This window comes from Myxine glutinosa, chromosome 7, assembly GCF_964187855.1.
Source record: "Myxine glutinosa chromosome 7, kmMyxGlut1.1, whole genome shotgun sequence".
In the NCBI taxonomy this organism is placed as follows: domain Eukaryota; kingdom Metazoa; phylum Chordata; class Myxini; order Myxiniformes; family Myxinidae; genus Myxine; species Myxine glutinosa.
This window is the reverse complement of record NC_136267.1, coordinates 163,741,211-163,760,526: the sequence shown is the minus strand read 5'-3', so window position 1 is coordinate 163,760,526 and position 19,316 is coordinate 163,741,211. Positions and strand designations below refer to the sequence as shown.

Sequence of the window (19,316 nt, the reverse complement as noted above, 5' to 3'; positions counted from 1 at the left end):
GAGGACGGCTGCTGGTCCAAGTGGTCGATTTGACGCGTTAATTCTGCCCACAAGTTCTCTATCGGATTCATATCTGGGGACATGGCAGGCCACTCCATATGCTCTACACCACGGTCAGCAAGAAAGTGTTGGATCATGCGAGCACGATGAGGCCGTGTATTGTTATCTTGGAAGACAAAGTTTCCTCGAAAGGCTGCACAAGCAAATGGAAGCAATGTTTCTTCCAGAATGGCCCTGTACTTGAACTGGTTCAGGTTTCCATTCAGAACAACCAGGTCAGTTTTGCCCCCTGCATGAAAAGCAGCACAAACGGTCACCCCACCACCTCCAGCTTGGACTCTTGGCATTATACAATCTTTGTTGTAGGCTTCATGCACTTGTCTGCACACTCGGACGCGGCCATCTTGACGATAGACCAGAAATCTAGACTCGTCACTGAAGATCACGTGATTCCAGTGTCCTGGCTGCCATTCACGGTGCTCTCTGGCCCACTGCAATCGGCGCTGGCGGTGTTGTCTGGTCAGGCGTGGCTTTCTCAGGGGACGCCTGGCATGATAGCCTGCTTGAACCAGTCGTTGGTTGACTAGCCTTCTGGATACAGGCACATTTGTCAGTTGCTGCCACTCAGCCCTAAGCCGATTAGCTGACTTGGTACAGCCATTGCGGACTCACCGGTGCAGCTGGCGATCATCCCTCCTTGTGGTTCTGCGGGGACGTCCTGGCCTCGGTATTGGAGTAGGGACACCCCTCTGAGCATTTCGTTTCAGGATCTTTGACACCTGACCTTGAATGATGCCATACTGCCGAGCAATAGCACGCTGTTTCATGCTGCAATTTCGTAAAGCCACCCCTCCATGACAAACAGCATTGTCGAGTTGACGGACCATCTCCAGAGGAAGCAGCAATAACTTTTGGAGATGTGCAGCAGTTGATTTCCACTAATACAGAACGCAACAACCCTTGTATACCCGACTGTGAAGCCAATCATCAAATGCACCTGTCCGTACATTTTGCCACGCCACCTGTGATATAATACTGTTGTTGACTTCTTGCTGCGACAGACAATCAGTGACATGGTTCTTTTAACAAATAAATCACCAAAGTGTAAAAGAAACTCACCAGATTGATATATTGAGTTAAGAAAGTAAACCCAGGTCAAGAAAAAAAAATAATTCCATATTAAATGCCAAGTCTGTATATTGCATGATTGTATTCGACAGGATGTTGCCAGAGATCAGATTGTCATTAAACCTACCTACGGGACAAAGTTGTGGACTTGATTGATTTCCACTACAATTAATGACAATCTATCTCGCTGTCCACTCGAGAACAAGAGGCGAACGAGGACGACATGGCGGGACACAGGATGATTCAGGTGCCGCTATTTGCAGCCGACCCACAAGCAGTGGATTCGGGCTCGGAGCCGACACATTGGCTAAAGACTTTGGACAATCAGTTCAAAGCCCAGGACACCGCTGTCACTGATGAAACGAAATTAGATGTACTCCAGACTAAAGTACATCATAGCGTTTACCGGGTAATCGAACAGTGTACGACATTCAATGCAGCTGTGACAGAGCTGAAACGAATTTACATTAAGAAACTAAGTGTGGTTTATTCCCGGCATCTGCTCGCAATGTGGAATCAACAGCCCACTGAGACGCTGGATCATTTCGCACAAGAGCTGCGACGTCTGCTTGCCGATAGTGCTCCGGAGGTACGCACACATGAGCAAGTACAAGATGACCTTGTACGCTATTCTTTTGTCTCGGGGCTCAGCTCCTCAACCGTTAGACAAAGACTTCTTGAAGCTGAGGACTTGACGTTCACGGAAGCTTTACGGCTAGCTCACGTCTACACTCAGGCTCGGGAACAATCTGACGCTTATGACCACACGCGCGTCACTGCGGGGACATCTCGTCAAGCCCGACCGGAGAGAGCTACCGCCGAGGACGCAGGAGCAGACTCGACATCACTGCCGGAACCCCTGGCCTCTCCCGAGGAGGACCCAGATCCAGGCTTGACGGCAGCCGCAGCTGCAGGACCAAAGCCTGGACGAAACGCTACATGTTACTTCTGCAGGAATCGACAACATCCCAGGTCGGCGTGCCCGGCTCGGGAAGCGATATGTCATTTGTGTTCGACCAAGGGGCACTTTGCAAAAGTTTGCCGAAAAGTTGCGCGGGGCAAACGAACTCGCTCGACATTGAATGTGCTTATCACTGAGCAAAAGGGCCGAGCACAGAGCGGGGCGCCTCACCCGATTTTGATGAGAGGCGCACCTCCTTGTGGGCCCCTGGCTGCGCGCTCGACCTTGGTGAGATTCATCGGGCCGACAAAACAAATGGCGCAAGCATGACCGAACGCGAAGCGACCGTCCTTGGCCGGTATCCGAACGTCTCATGATGGCTTTGAGACTCTGCGCGTGACACGAGCGCCATCCGAAGGCTGCTCGTACAAACTACAAGCTCCTGCTTCGGCACGGAAAACTGCAGTTGGCTTTGAAACTATGCGCTTGACACGAGCGCCATCCGGAGGCTGCTCGAACGAACGAAGAACTTTAGCTGGCGTTGGATCTACACGCGAGGCGCGAACGTCTCGCTCGGATGGCTCGATACCTGCAGGACCACCTGGCCTGGCTTAGGCCATTATCCCACTTATGATCGAGGGAATTTTTGCTCGGGCTTTAATCGATACGGGGTCCACAGATAGTTCTGTCGATCATCGACTGGTGCAAAAACATGGATGGCCGATCCTTGGGACAAGACGTCGGATCTTTATGGCCTCTCAAGGGCTTCGGCTCAGCACAAAAGGGGAATGTCGATTGAAACTTGTGATAAAGGGACGAATATTTCCAGATGTACATCTCATGGTCTTACCAGCATTATGTGCTGATATTTTGCGAGGACATGATTTTCTTAAGCGACATGGACGTTTGGAAATGGAATTTGGTGGTACTGATACGCTTGCTGTGTGCGCTCTTGCAGGGATGGAAATAGAGCCTCTGTCGCTGTTCCCCAATATGACCACGGACTGCACACCTGTAGCGGTAAAATTGCGGCACTACTCACAAGCTGACGCGCAATTAATTGCGGAAGAAACAGCCCAGCTCTTAAAGGAAGGTATCATAGAACCTAGCCGGTTGCCGTGGCGGGCACAGGTCTTGGTGGTACGAAGTGAAGCGCATCGCAAACGCATGGTAATCGACTATTCGCAGACGATTAATCGATTTACACAGCTGGACGCCTACCCCCTTCCGGGGATGGACGCCCTGGTTCGACAGGTGGCCCAGTACTCGGTCTATAGCACTCTCTATCTGCGTAGTGCGTATCATCAAATCCCCATCTCCGGGGCCGACCGCATCTATACCGCGTTTGAATCGGGTCAAAGGTTATACCAGTTCATCCGACTACCTTTTGGGGTCACGAACGGGGTTCTTGTTTTCAGAGGGCTATGGACGACCTCATCGCTAAGGAGAACTTGACCAACGTCTTTGTATATCTGGACAATCTTACAGTTTGCGGGCATGACCAGAGGCATCATGATGCAAATCTGAAGCGCTTCCTCGAGGTCGCGCAGAGGTATCGCCTAACCATGAATGAGGCTAAGTGTCGTTACTCCATGCGCATGATAGATCTTCTGGGGTACACCGTGACCCATGGCTCTGTTGCTCCAGATAAGGAGCGTCTCCGACCCTTGCTCGATATGGCCCCGCCCTGCGATCGAGCTTCGCTGAAGCGTGCTCTCGGGCTGTTCACCCATTATTCTAAGTGGGTGCAAATTTTATCCGTGAAACTCCGCCCACTTGTGGCCTGCAAAGCGTTCCCCATGAGCCCTGCCGCCATGGCTGCTTTTTGGGGCCTTAAGTCCGACATCGCTGGCGCCGCTGTGGCGACGATTGACGAGCACAAATCTTTCGTTTTGGAAAGTGATGCCTCGGATCATGCGATAGCGGCGACTCTCTCCCAGGGGGGGTGCCCTGTGGCTTTCTTTTCGCGGACTCTCACCTCCGCTGAGCGGAGGCATTCGTCTGTCGAAAAGGAAGCGTATGCGATCGTCGAGTCGATTCGGTGTTAGCGTCCGTACTTGCTCGGGCGATGCTTCCAAATCATCACGGACCAAAAGAGCGTTGCGTTTATGTACGACACCTTACATGCTCAATGCATTAAGAATGAGAAAATCACTCGCTGGCGTATCGAACTCGCCGACTTCTGCTACACCATCAAATATCGCCCGGGGAGGGATAACCTGGTTGCTGACGCCTTATCGCGGCCGGCTAGGTGTGCGGGTCTCATATCTTTGGAGGGTCCGCGCGCTTTGCACGATACTATGTCATCCTGGGGTGGCGCGTTTCGCTCATTTTGTGCGTAGTCGTAATCTGCCATACTCGGTTGAGGACGTTCACCGGGTCTGTCACGACTGCGCTGTATGTGCGGAACCTCAAACCGCGTTTTTACAACCCTCCCATGGGGACGCTGGTCAGGGCTACTAGACCGTGGGAGCGATTGGCGATGGATTTCAAAGGGCCGCTGCCGGTGTCGAGTAACTCTCGTTATCTGCTCACTATCGTTGATGAGTACTCGCGATTCACTTTTGCTTTCACGTGCGCAGATATGACGGCCGCCACAGTTATACGGTGCCTGCAGAACTTGTTTTCTATGTTTGGGTATCCGGCCTACGTGCATACAGATTGAGGTGCGGTGTTCCTGTCCCAGGAAGTGAGGAGCTTCTTGCTCCAGAATAATGTCGCTTCTAGCTATACCACCCCGTATAGACCACAGGCGAATGGGCAGGTCGAACGCTTCAATGGGATTATATGGAGGGCCGTCACGCTAAGCCTCAGGTCCCTCGGCCGGGGCCTAGATAAATGGGCTTGGTCACTACCTGACGGCGCTGAACTCAATCAGGGCTTTACTATGTACGGCCACCAACCAGACTCCTCACGAACGGCTGTTTCACCACCCAAGGAGCTCGGGTAGTATCCGATCTTTACCTCGTTGGCTCGCTGAGCTGGGGCTGGCCTACCTCAAATGCGCAGTTCGCGCGAGCAAGTACGATCCCCTAATGGATAAGGTGCAGGTACTCCAGGCTAATCCCGAGCATGTTCGCGTGATGATGGCTGATGGACGCGAGTCTACTGTCTCCGTACGCCATCTCACCCCTTGCGGGGCCATCGACCCTTACGGGGACATCGACGAACCGATTTACGAGTCTATGGACTCTCCCGGGGCTCCGCCTATGGAGCATCTGCCGTCCCTCCCGTCGCCAGATACACCCCTGCCTGAAGGCACTGTGGTGCCCCCTCCGACGCCTGCCTCCAGCGGCTACTCCGGCGTGGGGGACTCCGGGCTTGGGGATGTAGTACCTGGTAGTTTCCGGACCCGTGCTGGCAGGGCAATTCGCCGCCCTGACCGCTACGGATGGACCGACTGACATGGACTGACATCGCAACTCTACTACTGCTGTCGCATGCTTGATTCCTGCCTAGCGGCAGTGTAGTTCTAACGAATGATGCGAATGATGGGGAGAATGTAGTGAAAATGTATCCAAGTTGAACCCAGGTGTGATGCTCACTTGAACCACTGAGAGGCGTCTATAAGAACTCGGACGTCCGCGGCTCCGGGCCACTCCTGCGACATTTCATCTATGACATGTAGACTTGGATGGTGCGTATATGCAGATACTCTAGGCTTGCTTTAATCTGATATTAAATACTTCCTCTTCTCCAATGGCTTGATCTCTGATCATCAATTTGGATTCAGACCAGGTCACTCTACTCAGGACATGCTGCTTCTGCCGTCTCAACAATGGATGGAGGTCCTCAACGCCAATCAGGAAATCAGAGCCATCTCCCTTGACATATCTCGTGCCTTCGATACGGTTTGGCACCGTGCCCTGCTCACCAAACTCCCCTCTGATGGTATCCATGGAAATCTCCCCACATGTCTTGCAGACTTCCTCTCTGGTCTTGCTCAACGTGTGGCCCTGAATGGAATTATCTCATCTCCCCTTCCTGTTCAGGCTGGAGTTCCCCAAGGCATTGTTCTGGGCCCCGTGCTTTTCCTGGTCTTCATCAATGATCTCTCGACTCTCTGGAAAATCCTCTTTATCTCTTTGCTGATGACTCCACTCTCTGCCGCTCCATTCCTCATCCCTCAGATCGTCAGTCTGCAGCCTAATCACTCTCTGCAGACCTGGACAAAATCACAGACTGGTCAAACAAGTGGAACATGTCTTTCAATCCTGACAAATCCCACACTCTCACTATGTCTCTCCGAAAAGACCGACTAGACAACCCTCCCATCTACTTCTCAACAATCCTCTCCAAGAGGTTCTGTCACTCAAGCTTTTGGGTCTCACTATCTGCCATGATCTTTCGTGGGAAAACCAAATTTCAAAGTTGGACTCTGAAGCCAGCCGCCAACTTGGCATCCTCAGTCATACAAAGTCCTTCCTTGGCACATCTGAGCTTCTATCCACTGACGAGGCCTTCCTCCATAGCTTGATAGGGTACTGCTCTCCTCTCTGGGCTGGCTCTCCTGCCTCACATCTTGCTCAGCTAGACGCCGTGAAAACCAAGACGTTCAAGATTATTGGAATTTCCCGTGATATAGACGAGACGATGGGCCATTGGGCCAATCACTTCACCATCGCGAACAGGTCAGTCTCTGTCTTCTACCATCTCCTTTCTTTTCTTGCACCCTATGCTCTTTCCGTGCTATGTCCTCCCCACGTTTTTGCAGGGCACACACAGTCCACCATCAACCCCCTTCTGGTGAAACTACCTAAATCCGGGATCACAACACGCCTCCACTCATTCACTCCTCTTTTTCCCAACCTGTGAAACCAACTTCCACATTCTGTTCAATCTTTTTCTTCCCTCCAAGTCTTCAAGACAACTGTTCACCACCATCTCAGATAATCTCCAATCCAAAACCATGATATTTTCTACCATCAACCTCCCCACCCTAAGCCCGCTTCCCTCCAAATTTGCAGTTTTTTTTTTCTATCCTGAGTGTTTCCTTCTGTATCAATCTTGCCCAGCCCATGCAAACTGTCTTGCCCCCATTACTCCCCACATCTATCATTTGTCTAATTTTTCCTCGATATTGGTCTTCAACTCTGCTGTAGGTGCCCCCTCCCCCCTCTCGCTACCGTTTCGTTTTGTCCCATCACGTTCTGATAAGTTCAATTATGCTATTTATGGGGGTTCTGGGCATGCACGTCAAGCATTCTGGGGCGGATTATGTCATTTTGAAAGTCACGTATTGTAACCGCCATATAATCTCATATTATTGCAAAAGTTAAACAGAACAAAAGAGTAGGGACTGTGTTACTATTTGGTGAAAAGATGACAATGACTGCAGAGATAAATTTGGGACGAGATTAGATGGCCATTGTCATAAACACAATTCTCGTCTGCACAGAATTGGAAGATAAAGGCACCATGCTTGAACAGACGAAGCTTCTGCTAGCATTAGAATGCATACCAAAAATGGTTGAAACCCCCCAGACCGCAACAAATCGTCGTCCTGCACATTGAACAACAAAATCTTGACACAAAGGCCCCAAACTCTCATGGAGCTGGGGGCAAAAGTTGTTGACCAAATGTGCAACTCAACTGACAAGTACCAATTACTGAATCACTTCATACCTATAATAATAATAATAATTCATTTATTTTGTATAGCGCTTTTCCAGAAGCCCAAAGGCGCTTTGACAGAGTGGCAAACATAATGCATAACAATACATGAAAACAACAATTGCAAAAAGACAAGAATCAATAGGGAAATATTTAAAGCAAAAGGAGGGAGAAGGAGAAGAGATAGTCAGGGGTTAAATGCTGTGGGTTGAATGTTGAATGCAGTGTTGAACAGGTGGGTCTTTAGTGATGTTTTGAATGTGGTGAGTGAGGAGGAGTCTCTGATGGTGTGAGGTAGTGAGTTCCAGAGGGTGGGAGCAGCGATGGAGAAGGCCCTGTCCCCCCAGGATCTGAATTTGGTCCGGATGGAGGGGGTCAGGAGGTTGGTACCAGCAGAGCGGAGGTTGCGGGTGGGAGTGTGTCTGGAGAGGAGGTCAGCCAGGTAGGATGGGGCCAGGTTATGGAGGGCTTTGTATGTCAAGAGGAGGATTTTGTACTGGATTCTCTGGGGGATGGGGAGCCAGTGAAGCTTGTAAAGGACAGGGGTGATGTGGTCACGGGTCCGGGAATGGGTGAGTAGACGGGCAGCGGAGTTCTGAATGTATTGGAGTTTATTGGTGATTTTTTAGGGTGAACCATAGAGGAGGCTATTGCAGTAGTCCAGACGGGAGGTGATGAAGGCGTGGATGAGGGTTTCTGCAGCCGTGGAGGAGAGGGATGAGCGGACACGGGCAATGTTTTTCAGGTGAAAGAAGGCTGACTTTGTGATCTGTTTAGTGTATTTGTCGAAGGAAAGGGTTTGGTCAAAGATGACGCCAAGATTCCGGATGTGAGGGGAGGTGGATACTGGGATACCGTCGATGTTGAGGGCAAAGTTATGGGTGGATTTTGTGAGCGTTTTTGGGCCAATGATGATTATTTCAGATTTATCACAGTTAAGCTTGAGGAAGTTGATTTCAAGCCAGGATTTTATTTCAGTGATGCAGTTTGTCAGGATAGAGTGGGTGTCGGTGGAGACGGACTTGGTGGAGATGAAAAGCTGGATGTCATCGGCGAAGCAGTGGAATTGGAGACCATGACGGCGGATTAAGTGACCGAGCGGGGACAGGTAAAGGATGAAGAGGAGGGGGCCAAGAACTGAACCTTGGGGGACACCTTGGGGGAGGGGAGCAGTGGGGGATTTGCAGTTATTGATGGAGATGAACTGGCATCTGTCAGAGAGGTATGATTTAATCCAAGAGAGGGCAGTGCCGGTAACGTTAAAGGTGGATTCAAGTCGGGTGAGGAGGATAGTGTGATCGATGGTGTCAAAGGCAGCGCTGAGGTCGAGGAGGACGAGAATGTTGAGGTTGCCAGCGTCAGAGGAGAGGAGAAGGTCATTGGTGATTTTGAGGAGAGCAGTTTCAGTACTGTGGTTGGACCGGAATCCGGATTGGAATGTTTCATACAGGTTATTGGCAGAGAGATGATGTTTGAGTTGAGTGGCTACAGCGCGTTCCAAAACTTTTGACAGAAAGGGTAGGTTGGAGATGGGTCTGAAGTTGTTTAGGGTGTCAGGGTTTAGACCAGGTTTTTTTAGAATGGGGGTAACAGCAGCAATTTTGAGGGAAGGTGGGACGATGCCTGTAGACAGGGAGGAGTTTATTGTTGCAATGATAAGTGGAGAGAGAGCAGGGAGGGAGGCTTTGACAAAGCTGGAGGGGATGGGGTCAAGAGTGCAGGTGGCAGTTTTCATTCCTATGAGGAGTTCAGAGAGGTCAGTAGGGGAGATTGGGGAGAACCGAGACAGGGGATGGCAGGACAAGGGGGGGGCAGGTGGTTGGAGGGGGAGCGGGTGCGGCGGTGGTCAAGCTGTTGTAGATGTTGTCAATTTTGCGTTGGAAGAAAGAGAGGAAGGAGATGCAGTTGTCTACTGTGAATGACTGGGTGGTGGTGTTCAGGGGGCGGAGGAGTTTGTTTATTGTCGAGAAGAGTGCTTTTGGGTTTCCGGAGCCAGAGTGGATAATTTGAGAGTAGTAGGCAGAGCGGGCGCGGGAGAGGGCATCTTTGTAGTGTTGTAGGTGGTCCTTGTAGGCTTGGGAGTGAACTGTGAGACCCGTTTTATTGCGGAGTCTTTCAAGTTGGCGAGCACGAGTTTTCATCAGGTGGAGTTCAGGGGTAAACCAGGGAGCAGAATGGGCGAAAGAAACCGTTTTGGTTTTTACAGGCGCAAGCTGGTCAAGGCAGGAGGAGAGAGTGTGGTTGTAGTAGTCAGTGAGGTCGGAAGGGGTGTGGAGGTCAATGAAGGGAGAAGTGGACATTTTTTCAGAGAGGGTGGATGAGAATGAGGTAGGTGAAAGAGCGTTTAGCTTACGGAAGTTGATTGTGCGATAATGCCTTGGTGTTGGGGCGGGGATGTTGATGGTCAGAGTGATGGCTAAGTGGTCAGAGAGGGTGAGGTCGGAGCCATAGAGATGGTGCAAATTTAATCCAGTGGAGCAGACAAGGTCCAAAATGTGACCATGGATATGGGTAGGAAAGTCGACATGTTGAGTGAGGTTAAAGCAGGTGAGTAAATCAGTGAAGTCAGTGGTTATTGTGGAGTCAGTGGAGTCCACGTGGATATTGAAATCACCAAGGAGGAGGATTGAGGGGGAGAGGGAACATAGCTGGGTCAGAAAGTAGGAGAAGTCAGACAGGAATGATGGGTGTGGTTTGGGAGGGCGGTAGACGACAGCCATGACTGACTGCGTGCGACCAGAGAGTTTTAAAGCCAGGTGTTCAAATGATGGAGCAGATGAGATGGAGATGAGGTTGGTCTTGATGTCTTGACGGTGGATAACGGCAATTCCACCACCTCGGCCCTCCGAGCGTGGTTTATTGACGTAGGAATATCCATTGGGTGTGGTGAGGTTAAGTGTGTAGTAGTCCAGAGGTTGTTGCCAGGTTTCGGTGAGACAGAGAAAGTCCAGTTTGTTATCCAGGATGTATTCGTTCAGGATGAGGCATTTGTTGTTGAGGGACCGGGTGTTGAACAGGGTGAGCTTGATGTTGTTTTGAACAGCAGGGATGAATTCAGGTGATTTAGCCAGGGTTCGTAGGCAGGAGGTGCGATCGTGTGCGTTGCTGTGACCAGGTGCGCTGGGACGAAGAGTGAGAGTGCGCTGAGCCGACCAGAGGACGGGGATGGAGTGACCTGATTGCAAATAAACAAACTTACGACCGGAGCCACGGTGAATGTACCTGGGTCGTCGGAGGAGTCCATTTGATTTAATGGCAGAGATGCATGATGGGGTGGAGCGGGTACCGAGCAGAAGAAGCCCTGCGGCAGAGTACCTCAGAGCCATGCCAGGCAGGAGCGAAGGGACGAGTACGAGGCCAAGGTCGAGGAGGCAAAGCGGCAAACGCAGCGGCAAACGACTGCAGCCGCTAATCAAGACCACAGCGGCAAACAGCCACCGCCGCAAACAACGGGAGCGGGCCTGAGGAAACAGTGGAGGAGCCGGGCAGGCGAAGCCAGGAGCAGAGCCGGGACCGAGCAGAGGGCAGACCCAATGGTCAAAAATCCGCCACGACCACCAGAAAAGCAAACTATGTACAATGGCCCAGTCGGAGAAGCGGCGAACAAGTAACGCCAGCGTCCTCTCCAGACCGGACCGGAAGCGGAAAGAATGTCCTATGTTGAAGAAGAGCATCTGGCACAATATGGCAGTGGCATTGAAGAGTTTTGCCATGACAAATAAATTTCACAAGTATATTGTTCATATTTGATGAATAAATCGTTCTAAGTTTATAAACATTAAAATTTTCCATTTCAATTGTAAATGTGTCATTTTGTGGGCAACTGTACATGCAAGTTTGATACAAACATGGTGATGCTACAAGATAAGTACAATAACATCAACGTGATCAGTATTATAAATAATTTGGAATGTTATCGTCCAAGCATGTAAAGGTGATGGCATATGGTACCGACCCATGGAATCACATCCTGGTGTTGGACATTTTGAGTTGAAGTTGTAGCTTTCGTGGAAGCGCCGTCGTTTAGGCCTGTTGGACGGAGTCACAATGACGGTCGCAAACGATGCTCCAGCGTCAGGCGATTCCCTCCCGGGGCTGCATTTTATTGGCACCAATTCAGAAGGGGGCGAAGCAGGCTCCACTGTGCAAGGTAGGCTGGTTTTCACCTCCATGGGGGGTTTTAGATCTGTGTACCAGAGAGATCACTTTTATAAATAAAAATATAAAATAAATTTTGCTGCATTGCCAGGCAAGTGGTGAAAACATTACATGAAGATATATTACCAGCATAAAAGTTTGGTGGTATAGCAGTCTCATCAAGACGAAATCTTTTAAAAGACCTGATGATGGAATGGATAATAACCAGAGCGAAGTCGATGGCGCACCATTGCAAATCCCCATGCTTCCATTCTAAAGCAGAGTTGAAAGATAGCAAAAGATTCCACCAGGAATGACCCAATATCAAATTCTGAGTTACATTTATTTTCCCCATTTTGACCCCTATTTTGACCCCCATTTTGACCATCTGGGCAGAAACCAGAGGCTAAATCCCCCAAAAAATCATGACATATTTCATGTTTCTCCCCATTTTTATTGCATATACAAAGTTTCATTTGAGCCTGGTGTTGGCTTAGCGGTTAGGGTGCTGGCTTGGGATCCTAGGACCCTGGGTTTGATTCCCGGTTAATCGCTGAATTAACACCAGGGGGGTTGACTCAGCCTGTCATCCTTCCGAGGTCGGCAAATTGAGTACAAGTTCACTGGTAATTCCCTGTGTGTCGCGAGACGCGACTAACAGGGTTGGTGGCAGGAAGGCCATCCGACCATAAAACATTGCTTCAAAAAAAGGGGACCATGGTGCCCAAAAAAGGCCAACCCCTGCTCTGCGGGGAAAAAATGGCCTGGAAAGGTGGTTCTTATACAATGTTTTATTGAAACACGTTTAAAATATTCCCGTAATTGTATTTGTTGGCACTTGAGCTTTTGACCCCACCACAGCAGGCGGGGCCAGAAATGATTCTTCTCTTGCATCTGACTGTCATGTGGTGATCATAACTACCAAATTTGGTGAATTTATGCACAACTATTTAAGAGGAGATAGTGTGAAGGACAGACACAATTACAATATCCAAATTACCAGTGAGCTGGTAATCAATTTGCCGACCTCAGAAGACAGGCTGAGTCAACCCCGCTGGCGTTAATTCAACGATCGACCGGAACTCAAACTCAGGATCTGAGGATCCCAAGCCACCACCCTAACCGTTAAGCCAACACCAGGCTTAGGATCTGAAGTATATATTATCTCCAAACGAAGTGAATTAGACACCAACTAGAACTGCACTTAAATCCAATCAGCTGTGCCCAAGTTAGCACACTTGTACCTTACATGACATCTGACCTTTGACCTTTGACCTATTGACCCCAAAATGTCATCGATTCATGTTTACATCATTATACATACCTGTACCAAGTTTTAATTTAAATCCCTTCAGCTGTTCACAAGTTCTCACATTTTTACCTGACTTGACTACTGACCTTTGGCCTTTGACCTCAGGACCCACAAAATCTAATCAGTTAATCTTTACAGCATTATACATATCTGTACCAAGTTTGAATTTTATCCCTTTAGCCACTCTCCAGTTATAGACCTATTACAGACTTTGACCTTTAACCTTTGACCTCTTGAACCCAAAAGCTAATCAGTTAATCTTTACATCATTATACATACCTGTACCAAGTTTGAATTGGATCACTTCAGCCATTCTCGAGTTATAGACCGATTACAGACTTTGACCTATGACCCCAAAATCTAATCACTTAATCTTTACAACATTATACAAACCTGTACTAAGTTTGAATTATATCACTTCAGCCGTTCTCAAGTTATATACCTATTACAGATTTGACATTTGACCTTTGACCCCAAAATTTCATCACTTACTCTTCACATGCCTATATAGTCTACTTGCCAGCAATGTGAACCCGGAAATGTTGAGTACCCCAAAGTTTTAAGTTAGAAATGTACAGTATGGGTCCCCAGCACTTAGAAACTGCCGGTTGCTAACTTGCATATGTTGGGCAATTAGCAAAATTAGCATTAATAGCATTAACCCTATCAAACATAGGCCTGGGACACTGAAATTTCTGTTTCGCTCTATTGCTCCACTTTTATTCACAGGTATTAGAGGTAACAAAGGCAAGTACCATACCAAACTAGAATAATATGACTATGGGTAAATAATATCCTCAAAATTAAAACACAAGTATACCCAAAATTATCAGAGCTGAAAAATATGTGCACTAGTTACACAACATAAAACTTCCATCAAGAAAGAGCGTCTTGCACTTCTACTACTCTGCACTGTTATAAAGCATATCCTCATCATAAAACTCATCCTCATCGTCTTCATCTTCTTCTCCTGACTCTACATTCTTGTCATATTGCTCTTCTTGCTGTGAGTGTGTGTGTGTGTGTGTTGCAACATGTACTATCAGAGCCTTTGCAGAAGCAGTAGCTGGTACAGGCCAGGCCTGCAGCTACGCAGCTGCACTTTGCTGTTAAACAGGGCTTTAACCCAGCTTTGCAGCTACAGCTGATCATTTCCAACACAGCAGGAGGAGCAACGGGGCTTGCATCCAGGATGGGCATGATGACTTACTCTCCCTTCTCGCCTTCGTTCTTATTCCATCCAAACTCTGTTATGTCCACAGCTGGTGGGTCAGGGCAGTCTGCTGCTTTCCAAAGCAGCACCTGTAGATGGGCACGCCGTCCATGGAGGAGAGCGTTGCGCTCTGTCGGAGGCAGTGTCTTCAGTGCTGGGGGGGGGGGGGGGGTTTGCGCTTTCGGTAGATGTCATATCTGGCGACGTTCAGAGATGCCGAACTCCCTCTCGTTGTACAGAGCCAGGAGGAAACCACTCACTGCCTCTGTAATCTGTAAATCAGTAGCTCCCTCCTCTCCGATGAAGTGAAGCAGGTCACCAGGTACTACTCTCATGGCCTTGAGTGCGGACACCTTCCCTTTCCCCGCGGGATAGGAGGTGGTGTCACATCCGGAGAGAGCATGCATAGCCAGGATGGAGCGACACTGCTCACCGAGATTCTCTACTGTCGAATTGATGTTGAGAATAGTGCCATCCCATCTCTCCATCTGCAGGTTACATGTGATACCCACCTTCCAGCACCAATAGACCATGAGTACGAAAACATCAGTGTCGTCGCTGAGAATGCGGACAGTTTCAGCTCCGCGACTGGCTGCATCCAACATGTATGAGATGAGGGAGACGTCAGCCTCGTCATGAGTGACAATACTGTCTGCTTTGCTGACCATCTTGATGTGATCTCCTATGCTGTGTGTGCACAGGAGCTTACCCAGTCTCCGTTTGTTTGGCTTGTTCTTCATCACTTTGTCGCGGCTAGGTAGAGGGGTTGTCAGTGAGAGTCGGTACTCTGTTGAGCTCTCCCCAGCTCTTCTCTGCCTCTCGTGGTCTTTGGCAGAGACTTGCTCATACCGGTCAAAGATGACAAATGTTTCGGTGATGTAGCGATTAAGCCGGCGCCCCATGCTGGCTGCGAGGTCAGCCACAGTGCCTGACGATGGCCACACCACGTGGTAGATGAGCTGCGATGCATCAACGAGTACAACATGTGGTGGGTGGGGATTGGGGGCAAGGATTCCAAGACGCTGGACGATCACAGACTTGTTACCCTTCCTGAGGCATCCATACTCATCGATGATGGATGCAGGGACCGGGCCGAGCTCGTAGTCAAAGAGGACAGAGAGCTCCATTCTTCTCTTGCTCCCCACCACCAGCAGCCGAGCAAACAACGCCTCAAGGTCACATATGATCTTCGCATTGACCTTCACTCTTTTTTTGGTGAATGTCATTGTCACCACCTTATTTGAGATGGGCGCATGAAATCTCTCAGGAAGTGATGAAGAGAACAGTGTGCTCATGTCCTGTCCGATCTTCAATGCATCTTGCACATTTACCTTTTCATCTGCCACCTGGCCATTTATGATATGGTGAAGGGTCGCGGTCTCTATGGTGAGTGGATGGGAGTTTTCCTGTAGCATTCAAACGGAGCAATAGAGCGAAACAGCAATTTCAGTGTCCCAGGCCTATGTTTGATAGGGTTAATGCTATTAATGCTAATTTTGCTAATTGCCCAACATATGCAAGTTAGCATCCGGCAGTTTCTAAGTGCTGGGGACCCATACTGTACATTTCTAACTTAAAACGTTGGGGTACTCAACATTTCCGGGTTCACAAGAGGGCTCTATAGGCTTGGCAAGTAGACTTCCTTTTTTCTTTTTTTTTGTATACTGAATCGAGGCTCGTGAAAGAGCTAACATTTACTTCACAAACAAATCAACCAGACAAACAAAATATATAAAAAGAGGGAGCGGAAGACAAGATGGGGAGAGAAGGGGAAGCACACAAACACAACATTTGAGAGCAGGGAGATGTGTGGAAGGGAGAGGGCTTGGGGGGAGGAGGCGTGGGAAGGGGGGGGGGGGGAAGGAGAAGTATAAAACACAAGGCACCAAGGACTTCCAGGACAGAAGTTGGTATTTCAAAAAAGTGGAATTGGGGTGAAATTAGCGGGGGTCGAAAAGATCAAGGTTTTGGATGGGGGAAGATAAGAGATGGTGGTGAACAGCTGTTTTAAAGACCTGGAGGGTGGAGTGGGATTGAAGAGAGTGAGGGAGTTTGTTCCAGAGGCGGGAGAAAAGAGGAATGAAGGAGTGAAGGTGAGCAGAGAGTCTTGATTTTGGCAGTTTGACCATAAGAGGGTTGCAGGCAGATCTTGTGCGACCTGTAGGAATATTTGCGGGACAGAGCCCAGCGAGAGCTGGGGGGCAAGGCCAGAGAGGAGTCGGTAGAAGACGGAAAGACCACCAACCTGCCTGCGGTGAGTGAGTGAGAGGCCCTTGGAGTTAGCTTCATCGCGGGAGATTCCAATGATTCTGAATGCTTTGGTTTCAACAGCGTGAAGACGAGCTAGGTGTGAGGCAGGAGCACCAGCCCAGAGGGGAGAGCAGTATTCCATTGAGCTGCGGATGAAAGCCTTGTATGTGGTGAGGAGCTCAGGTGTGCCAAGGAAGGACTTCGCACGACGGAGGATGCCCAGTCGGCGACTGGCTTTGGAGGCCAGATTTGAAATGTGGTTTTTTCCCAGGAAAGATCATGGCAGATAGTGAGACCCAAAAGCTTGAGTGACAGAACTTCTTGGAGAGGATTATTCAGAAAGTGGATGGGAGGGTTGTCCAGTCACCAGACTAGTACCAAGTTTGAATTACATCACCCACTTCAGCCGTTCTCAAGTTATAGACCTATTACAGACTTTTACCTTTGACCTCGTGACCCCAAAATCTAATCAGTTCATCTTTACATCATTCTACATAAGTGTACCAAATTTGGTCAGAATCCCATCACTGGTTCACAAGATATCACGGTAACAGTATTTTTACCCAAAATGACCTCTGACCTTTCACCTCGTGACCCCAAAATCTAATCAGTTAATCTTTACCTCATTATACATACCTGTGCCACGTTTGACTAAGATCCCTTTAGCCGTTCTCAAGTTATCGCAGTAACGAAAACCTATCACGGACGGACGGACGGATGGACGGAGAGCCGGACGGACAACCTGAAAACATAATGCCTCCGGCAACTTTGTCGGCGGAGGCATAAAAATGCAAAATCAATTAAAAGATCAGTAAGTAGAGAGTTCATAGAACACGATACCCCATGGAATGTACCTTTAATTTTAATAAAATAATGATTTTAACGATACTTTTAAAAATATTAAAGTTTAGTGCTATCGAAGTAGTTAAATAGCAATCCTTAACACCACGCTTACACTACTCACAATAAGTTAGGGATATTTTATTTTTTATGTATACTGAATCGAGGCTCGTGAAAGAGCTAACATTTATTTCACAAACAAATCAACCAGACAAACAAAATATACAAAAAGAGGGAGCGGAAGACAAGATGGGGAGAGATGGGGAAGCACACAACCACAACATTTGAGAGCAGGGAGAAGTGTGGGAGGGAGAGGGCTTGGGGGGAGGAGGCGTGGGAAGGGGGGGAGAGGTATAAAACACAAGGGGACCGAAATTAGCGGTGGTAGAAAAGATCAAGGTTTTGGATGGGGGAGGATAAGAGATGGTGGTGAACAGTTGTTTTAAAGACCTGGACGGTGGAGTGGGATTGAAGAGAGTGAAGGAGTTTGTTCCAGAGGTGGGAGAAAAGAGGAATGAAGGAGTGAAGGTGAGCAGAAAGTCTTGATTTTGGCAGTTTAACCATAAGAGGGTTGCAGGCAGATCTTGTGCGACCTGTAGGAATATTTGGGGGACAGAGCCCAGAGAGAGCTGGGGGGGGGGCAAGGCCAGAGAGGAGTCGGTAGAAGACGGAAAGACCACCAACCTGCCTGCGGTGAGTGAGTGAAAGGCCCTTGGAGTTAGCTTCATCACGGGAGATTCCAATGATTCTGAACGCTTTGGTTTCAACAGCGTGAAGACGAGCTAGGTGTGATGCAGGAGCACCAGACCAGAGGGGAGAGCAGCATTCCATAGAGCTGCGGATGAAAGCCTTGTATGTGGTGAGGAGCTCAGGTGTGCCAAGGAAGGACTTCGCACGACGGAGGATGCCCAGTCGGCGACTGGCTTTGGAGGCCAGATTTGAAATGTGGTTTTCCCAGGAAAGATCATGGCAAATAGTGAGACCCAAAAGCTTGAGTGACAGAACTTCTTGGAGAGGATTATTCAGAAAGTGGATGGGAGGGTTGTCCAGTCGGTCTTTTCGGAGAGACATCGTAAGAGTGTGAGATTTGTCAGGATCGAAAGACATGTTCCACTTGTTTGCCCAGTCTGTGATTTTGTCCAGGTCTGCAGAGAGTGAGGAGGCTGCAGACTGCCGATCTGAGGGATGAGGAATGGAGCGACAGAGAGTAGAGTCGTCAGCAAAGAGATAGAGAGGATTTTCAAGAGAGTCAGAGAGATCATTGATGAAGACCAGAAAAAGCACAGGGCCCAGAACACTACCTTGGGGAACTCCAGCCTGAACAGGAAGAGGAGATGAGAGAAACCCCTTCAGGGCCACACGTTGACTACGACCAGAGAGGAAGTCCGCCAGCCATGCGTGGAGATTTCCATGGATACCAAAGGAGGAGAGTTTGGTGAGCAGAGCAGGGTGCCAGACCGTATCGAAGGCACGTGAAATGTCAAGGGAGACAGATCTAATTTCCTGTTTGGCGTTGAGGACCTCCATCCATTGTTGAGAAAGCAGAAGCAGCATGTCCAGAGTAGAGTGACCAGCTCTGAAACCAAATTGATGATCAGAGATCAAGCCATTGGAGAAGAGGAAAGATTTCATATGTGAAGCAATGATGGATTCCATGACTTTGCTGATAATTGGGAGAAGGCTGATTGGTCTGTAGTTGCTAGGATCTGTTTTTGCACCTTTTTTGTGCAAAGCGATGATGTTGGCTGATTTCCAAGCAGATGGCAGATGACCTTGAGCAAAAGAGAGGGTTAAGAGAACAGAAAGAGGGAGTGAAAGAGCGGAAGAACATGATTTTAGGACCTGTGGGCTGATGCCGTCAGGTCCAGTTGCAGAATCAGAGTCGAGGGTTCACAGAAACTTTTCCACCTTGTCAGGAGGAA

The 19,316-nt window shown here is 49.0% G+C and overlaps 1 protein-coding gene across 6 annotated transcripts in view; it reads right to left on the bottom strand.

The window, feature by feature from the left end:
• The window catches only part of LOC137431799 (histone acetyltransferase KAT7), a 101,027-nt gene that overhangs the window by 52,545 nt on the left and 29,166 nt on the right, over window positions 1–19,316 (bottom strand). For all 6 annotated transcript variants that reach the window (XM_068123510.2, XM_068123512.2, XM_078782503.1 and 3 more), the window contains one exon: window positions 11,598–11,828. In XM_068123510.2, the coding sequence (XP_067979611.1) occupies window positions 11,598–11,828 (231 nt within the window). The remainder of the gene's footprint in view (window positions 1–11,597; window positions 11,829–19,316) is intronic.